An 8,739-nucleotide genomic window follows, 5' to 3' on the forward strand; every position below is an offset into this window, starting at 1 on the left:
CAACAAATAACTAATACAAAAGTATCTGGGAGGCCCAGTAGCACTAAAGCATCGGGCGCATTAGGAGGCTATGATGACGGTCATGTAACGTCCAAAGATTTAGAAGCCGCCTCGCAGTTGGAAAATTCCTTCAAACTTGAATCATATCACTTCAGGGCAAAAGCATTGATATCTGAACAAATCCTGAATCATATACAGGACAAGTTTGGTGAAAATCAGATGAGGTTGAAGCTCCAGGATGGCAGTGTCTGGATCGAGAACGGACAGTTTAAATGTCAGCTTGTGTCCGAGGGTGCTGAACCTGTTGAGTTAAAGGTTCCATTATCTCCGGACAGTCAATACTACAATGAAAATATGAAGAGCATGATTGACACAGCAGTACAAGACATGGAGAAAGCTGGTTCAGTCCCCTCCCATGAAGGTAGTAACTTTGCCGAGCACGCTGGGACTGCTGTTGGAGCCCTCGGCCTTATGTTGGGTATGAAAGGAGCTGTTCGTGCCTTTGAGCAGGGTGACATCAAAGATGGCGCGATGGGAGCTTTACAAACAGCTCATGGAGTGACTGCTATGACGGCATCTGCTATTGCAGGACAAGCTCTGTCCTCAGAGACAAGAATAGCCAGAGCTGCTTCAGTGATCATGAAGAGACCTGCAATGAAGGGCACTATGGTTGCTCTACCTATAGTGGGGATTGGATTTGGGATATACAACTTTGAACAGGATTTGGAGAGGGGTGGCATACAAGGAGGTATCGATGCTGCCTTTGATGGGACTATGGTTGCTCTTTATGTTGTTGAGTTGGCTCAGCCTGAACTTGCACCATTTATAGTCCCTATGAACATGGCTCTGTCAACAGTCCGTATGGTCTTTGATGATATCTTTATGGGCATCCAGGATGAGCTAAACAGCCTCCCCCGGATGCTGGAATTTTGCAGAAACTGTTAGGAGTTACTGTTGGCTTTGGAGAAGGGACTTTCAACTTTGCAATGCATGTGACCAGTATATTTTCGATTTTCGTTATGATGAAATCAAGCAGGGTAGGAAACTTGTAGAAGAGATGTCTGACTATCGTCAATACTACAAGGTTACAACAGAAGACGATGGATCATAGGCCATCAATTTCAGCAGCGGTAGCTCTTCTTGGAATGGAGGAGGTATACACTTTGTTCTCGCTGAGCGGCGCCTCTGAGCTCTGCATGGACCTTTTTGTGTCCAGCAATGAGAGTATTGGGAAGAAATGTTGGGACATTAACACAACAGGAAGCAATGATATTATCCTTGGCATTGGGGAATCACATCAGTTAGAGTACAAAGAACTAGAGAGGAAGTTATTCATGTTTATACCTGTCGGCTTTAACAGTGGGCTTTACGGGGAACCAGGGGATGACATATTTTTCCTTGGCCCACTGAGAAAACAGACCTGGCCACAATAGAAGCAAATTTTCACACCTTTAGAGTCAGTGCACAAGGGCAGGATCTCCTTCTGTACACTCAGGACAATATAGCCGTCTCTGTGACTCTGGGGGGTTGGTTCAGCTCACCAGCACACAGGCACTTGTTTATTGTCACAAAAGATATGATCAATTTCACACTCTCTGATAACATGACAGATTGCTTTGATAGTTACCCGTTTACAAGGTGCATAAAAAGCAGCAGTATTGACTACAGCAAATCCCCATCTGAGCTTGTGATGGACCTTGAGGAGGACGAGGCGTTGGACAGCGTGACGGAAATCCGTGGGTCACAGTATAATGATATCATCAAGGGAAATAAAGAGCACAATGTTATTGTTCAGGAGAAGGGAATGATTACATTCAGGGTAGAGGAGGAGAGGAGTGGTACATTATTATGCCAGGCCAAGGAACAAAAACCATCAACAATCAATCACCAGATCTCGCCTTGGATTTACTCTTTCTTAAAGGAAGATATCAGAATATGCGATGTGCTTGTGAGGGACAGGATATAACCATTGCAGCTAATGGTACACAAAATGTCATTTTAAAGAACTGGTTTGTAGAATAATCAGCACCTGCAGGTCAAGACCAGCGATGGAATAGCAGCTGGACTGATCTCAAACATGAGTAACTGTGATGAGTCATTAATGCTACCTTTAACTGTTGACTTTACAAAGCAGACACCTGAACCACTTTATGGCACTGTATGAAATACATTAAAATATTGGCTAATGTAGGACTTGACTTGAATTCTCTGGGTTATTATCGGTATTTCAACATCAAAAAACAAAAGGCATTGGAGGAATTATTAAGTAGCTATGGTAAGGTGATGATCTTTGATGACATTAATTCAGTTAAAGATATGTATGGTTCCCCGGGTTTTGACATCATGGTTGGGAACAGCAATGGAAACTTGCTCGATCCTTACACTGGAGGTGCACTAATGATTGGAGGTGAAGGAAAAGACACTTACAGAATCAAACATGGATATGGAAGGAGACTGATGATCGATATCTTCGCAGAGGATCAGATTACAGATACTGTTTTGGTTGACATGGATTTCCTCGGTGGCAGCCAAGTCACACTGGACTGGATTGAAGCAGATCTGCCATTGACAATCATGACAAAAGGGGAACAGATAGAATTGATGCTGCTCAATTACAAAAATGGTTTGCGATACCAACATATTGAATTTCAGAGTTATGATGGGGTGAATTTTAAACTGAAATCAATTAACTCAACTGAGGATGTTCCTTCCTTTGAGACAGAAGCTTTTAAAGTGACTCTGAGAACGTCTCAGGTTGACTGCCGCTTGGACCTCGGCTCTCAGAAAATCTGTCAAAGGTCCATACTGTGCAAGGCTGTCCCTCCTTGTCCAATAACATCTGGGTAATGCTCAAGACAATGCTCTGATTGGTGGGTGGAAGGATGATGCCTTGGAAGGAGGCGAAGGAAAGGACACACTGATAGGAGGGAGTGGAAATGACATCCTCATTGGGGGCATGGGAGATGACACTCTTTATGGTGGGGATGGAAATGACACCATGATGGGAGACTCTGGCTCTGACGTCTTCATCCCTGGACCAGGGGCTGATCTAGTGGATGGAGGAGAGGGAAGAGACACCGTACTTTACCTCTGTGATCATGACACAGGTAAAGGGGTATATGTTAACTTGCTGATTGGACAAGGTCGCTTTGCCGATGCTGAGGGGGACGTGCTGAAGGATGTGGAGACTGTAATTGGAACCATCTTTTCTGACATCTTAGTGTCTGGTTATGAAAGCTGTCTTCTTAAAGGCTCTGATGGCAATGACATCTTGGTGTCAACTGGTGATGACTACCTGGTCGGGGGTGATGGAAATGACATTTACATGTTGGGCTTCCACCATGGTGCAGTCACCATCAACAACTGTGCAAAGGACAACGCAATGGACTTGTTGTACCTGAACTCAAAGTTGACACCAATATATAACGTTAAGGTTTTATCAGACAGAGTTCTCTGACATTCTACGGACAAAACCAAACTACTGTTAAAATTACGCTGGACGGCTGGATCAATGATGATAATGAATGTGGTCATTTGATGCTGGTTTATAATGATGAGGAGGTGTCAGTGGACTGGTTGCTAAATAAGTGTAAAAGGTGCAACATTTGAAAAGGGTTTTTCTGCATTAATTGTGTTGCCTCGCAGTTTTTTTTAAGATTTGTAAACATGGAAGAAGTCAGCTGTTGTTAGATGAAAACAAAGACAATAGACTCAGAATTTATTGTCTCTATTTTGTCTATAATGTGATGTGTTTTGGGGCAGCAGCTGAAATAAATCATAACTATGGATATACAATTTAAAATGTGTTAACTAATCGTATTAAACATATTTTATTTTCTATCATTTGTTTTATGTTTCTTTGAAAGGTCATGAAGGTTGGTCTTTGTGGCATCAGCTGGGTACTTATAGGAAATGACAACATTGGACTCATCACTGTAGTTGTGGAGGTAAAGGGCACAACAGCTTTAACCTGAAAAAAACTGCACACCTGGGCCTTAATTAACCATGTATGTGCCATGTAGAAGTTATGAAATTTGTTATGAAAATTCCAGCTCCCACAGTCACATGCCGCAGTGTCCTTGGACATGACCCAAATTGCTTCTGGTGGCATAGTGTAATACCTTTATTGTCAATCCATCCATCCTTAACCCTTATAACCTTAACCCTAATCATACCTTAACTCTAATCATAACCTTAACCCTAAGCATAACCCTACCTAACCTTACCTTACCTTACCTTACCTTACCCTACCTAACCCTACCTAACCCTACCATACCTTACCTTACCTAACCCTACCTAACCCTGCCTTACCCTGCCTACCCTACCTAACCCTACCTAACCCTGCCTAACCCTACCATACCTTACCTAACCTAACCCTACCTAACCCTGCCTTACTCTACCATATCTTACCTTACCTAACCCTACCTAACCCTACCTAACCCTACCTTATCTTACCTAACCCTGCCTTACTCTACCATATCTTACCTTACCTAACCCTACCTAACCCTACCTAACCCTACCTAACCCTACCTTACCCTACGTAACCCTACCTTACCTTACCCTACCTAACCCTACCTAAGCCCTGCCTAACCCTACCTAACCCTACCTAAGCCCTGCCTCACCCTACCTAACCCTGCCTTACCTTACCTAACCCTACCTTACCTTACCTAACCCTACCTTACCCTCCCAACCCTGCCTAACCCTGCCTAACCCTGCCTAACCCTGCCTTACCCTACCTAACCCTACCTAACCCTGCCTAACCCTGCCTAACCCTGCCTTACCCTACCTAACCCTACCTTACACTGCCTAACCCTGCCTTACCCTACCTAACCCTACCTAAGCCCTGCCTAACCCTGCCTAACCCTGCCTAACCCTGCCTAACCTTAACTAACCCTACCTAACCCTACCTAACCCTGCCTATCTCTGCCTAACCCTGCCTTACCTTACCTAACCCTACCTAACCCTACCTAACCCTGCCTAACCCTGCCTATCCCTGCCTAACCTTACCTAACCCTACCTAACCCTACCTAACCCTGCCTATCCCTGCCTAACCCTACCTTACCCTACCTAACCCTACCCTACCTTACCCTGCCTAACCCCACCTTACCTTACCCTACCTAACCCTACCTAACCCTACCTAAGCCCTGCCTAACCCTACTTAACCCTGCCTTACCTTACCTTACCCTACCTTACCTTACCTAACCCTACCATACCTTATTAATGTGTCCTGTGTGTATATATGTGTCTTGTGTGTATATGTGTGTTTTGTGTGTATATATGCGTCTTGTGTGTATATATGTGTCTTGTGTGTATATATGTGTCTTGTGTGTATATATGTGTCCTGTGTGTATATATGTGTCTTGTGTGTATATATGTGTCTTGTGTGTATATATGTGTCTTGTGTGTATATATGTGTCTTGTGTGTATATATGTGTCTTGTGTGTATATATGTGTCCTGTGTGTATATATGTGTCTTGTGTGTATATGTGTGTTTTGTGTGTATATATGCGTCTTGTGTGTATATATGTGTCTTGTGTGTATATATGTGTCTTGTGTGTATATGTGTGTCTTGTGTGTATATATGTGTCTTGTGTGTATATATGTGTCTTGTGTGTATATATGTGTCTTGTGTGTATATGTGTGTCTTGTGTGTATATATGTGTCTTGTGTGTATATATGTGTCTTGTGTGTATATATGTGTCTTGTGTGTATATGTGTGTCTTGTGTGTATATATGTGTCTTGTGTGTATATATGTGTCTTGTGTGTATATATGTGTCCTGTGTGTATATATGTGTCTTGTGTGTATATGTGTCCTGTGTGTATATATGTGTCTTGTGTGTATATATGTGTCCTGTGTGTATATGTGTCTTGTGTGTATATATGTGTCTTGTGTGTATATATGTGTCTTGTGTGTATATATGTGTCTTGTGTGTATATATGTGTCTTATGTGTATATATGTGTCCTCATTTTAACCACAGACGCTGCAGGAGCATTTACCCGATGATTTAAATAGATAGAAATAAAGAGGACTGTGAAGGGGTCTCTGTGGACCAGTTTTTGGATTTATTGTCTTCAGTGGACTGTGAAGGGGTCTCTGTGGACCAGTTTTTGGATTTATTGTCTTCAGTGGACTGTGAAGGGGTCTCTGTGGACCAGTTTTTGGATTTATTGTCTTCAGAGGACTGTGAAGGGGTCTCTGTGGACCAGTTTTTGGATTTATTGTCTTCAGTGGACTGTGAAGGGGTCTCTGTGGACCAGTTTGTGGATTTATTGTCTTCAGAGGACTGTGAAGGGGTCTCTGTGGACCAGTTTGTGGATTTATTGTCTTCAGAGGACTGTGAAGGGGTCTCTGTGGACCAGTTTGTGGATTTATTGTCTTCAGAGGACTGTGAAGGGGTCTCTGTGGACCGGTATGTGAATTTATTGTCCTCAGAGGACCGAAGGGATTTATTCTGCTGCTGTGACCGCTCAGAGAACGGGGAGATCACTGAGCATGCTCAGTAGCGGGTTGAGAATCCGTGGATCTCAAGGTCGGTGACGTCTCTTTGGTTTGAGAAGACGGCCCTGTCGATCCGAGAGCTCGGACTGCCGACAGTCTGCAGCCAGAGTTTCCTGAAAAACACACAAAGAATACACATCAGACCAAGACCAGGTGAGACCAGATCCTAAGAGGTAAGGCTACGAGAGATCCAGCATCTCCAAACAAAACCAGATGGGACCAGATCTTAACAGGTAAGGCTACAAGATAACCAGTGCCTACGAAAAAGAGACAGAGTCCCTCTAAACAGGGTCAGGTTAGACTAGGTCATGACAGGTGAGACCAGGTTTTAACCAATGCTCTAAGTGAAGAATATATTTATTATGCTGGACCCTGATCATGAACCAAATCTGTCCAATCTCTGATTGGTTAATGGTAGGAGGTGAGTGTTCTCTGATTGGTCGATGTGTGGAGGTGAGTGCTCTCTGATTGGTCAGGTTGGACTCACATGTCGTGGACCCGGTCTGGGGGTCCCTGGATTTGCCCAATCACGGTTCCTTTCTTGGTGTTTTTCACCCAACCGCTCAGACCCAGAGAACGACCCTGATCCTCTGTGTACTGAGAAACACCCTCCATCTGTCAACGGTCCAAACGTGTGTGTGTGTGTGTGTGTGTGTGTGTGTGACTAAGTGTGTGTGTGAGTGTGTGAGTGTGTGTGTGTTTGTGTGTGAGTGAGTGTGTGTGTGTGTAAACTCACCATTCTAAAGCAGACCCCTGAAACAGACAAACTTAAATTTTAAATATTTACAGAATAAACAGTTTATTTACTACACTTCTCTTTCTCTCTCTCTCTCTCACACACACACACACACACACACACACACACACACACAAAAAACACAAACACATACACATAAACAAAAACACACACATGCCCACACACACACATAAACAAACACACTTACGTACACACACACACACACACACACACACACTGACTTACACACACGCCCACACATACACAAACACATGCCCACACACACACATAATCAAACACACACACACACACACACACACACACACACACACACACACACAAAACACATACACATAAACAAAAACACACACATGCCCACACACACACATAATCAAACACACTTACGTACACACAAACACACACACTGACTTACACACACGCCCACAAATACACAAACACATGCCCACACACACACACACACTGACTTACACACACGCCCACAAATACACAAACACACTTACTTAAACACACACGCCCACACATACACAAACACATGCCCACACACACACACACAGACACACTGACTAACACACGCCCACAAACACACAAACACACTTACTTACACACACACGCCCACACATACACAAACACATGCCCACACACACACATAATCAAACACACGCACACACACACACACACACACACACACACACACACATAATCAAACACACACGCACACACACACACACACTTACCCTGCACGTTCCCAAAGATCTCGAAATCGACTGAAGTCAGTTTGTTTCCCGACATGACGATTTTGAAGAGACACAATAAAAGCACACAGGAAGTAAACAGAATCATGTCTCTGAACCACGAACCCTTCGTCTGTCGGTCTGAAACTCAGAGTTTATTTTAATCTCTGATATCTGATACGCCTGCCAGAATAAGAGCCCTGATTTAACCACAGCCACAGTTTTCAGAATAAAAGCCCCTGCCTTCCTGACACAGAGCCTGATCTGAAAAAAGGAAAACCATTTAAAAATGATTTATTTTAAGTTAATCTAGTTTTCAGTGGAAACCAAGAACACTTCCTGTCTTTGCCTGCCAAAATAAAAGACAGTCATTTAGTTTGTGTTGTGTCCATCGTTTTAAGAGTTTCTCATCAGGCTGGTGTTTTTTATTTCTATTACCTCTTACTAATCCCTCAGCTGTGTGGAACACTTCATTCATAGCAACAGTTAGAAGAAGGAGGAGCAATAACAGAGCTCACTCCTCATATTAAATCATTTCACTGAAAGGAGTTTATTTTACCTCTGGCTGTTGACACAATGACAAAATCAAAATCAATGTTTATTCAGACCCTCAGACGTTCCCTTGGAAACATCAACGAATAACCCCTTTGACTCTGAAGCAGAGTCTATAGACAGAGGTCATAACAAGAGACAGAGTAAATGATGCAAAACTCATATTTTAATAACTTCAGAACTAATGAGTAATACAAA

At 43.2% G+C, this 8,739-nt stretch overlaps 1 protein-coding gene across 1 annotated transcript; it reads right to left on the reverse strand.

Annotated features, from left to right (window-relative positions):
* Positions 1 to 6,093: 6,093 nt before the first annotated feature.
* On the reverse strand, positions 6,094 to 8,203 carry LOC117809007 (acylphosphatase-2-like). Its single transcript, XM_034678669.1, has 4 exons — positions 7,993 to 8,203; positions 7,238 to 7,254; positions 6,989 to 7,098; positions 6,094 to 6,614 (listed from the first exon to the last, which is right to left on the reverse strand). The coding sequence occupies exons 1-4, from the start codon at positions 8,096 to 8,098 to the stop codon at positions 6,500 to 6,502; spliced, it is 348 nt and encodes a 115-aa protein (XP_034534560.1). The 5' UTR covers positions 8,099 to 8,203; the 3' UTR covers positions 6,094 to 6,499.
* Positions 8,204 to 8,739: the final 536 nt, after the last annotated feature.

Source organism: Notolabrus celidotus, unplaced genomic scaffold (assembly GCF_009762535.1).
Source record: "Notolabrus celidotus isolate fNotCel1 unplaced genomic scaffold, fNotCel1.pri scaffold_198_arrow_ctg1, whole genome shotgun sequence".
Classification (NCBI taxonomy): Eukaryota; Metazoa; Chordata; class Actinopteri; order Labriformes; family Labridae; genus Notolabrus; species Notolabrus celidotus.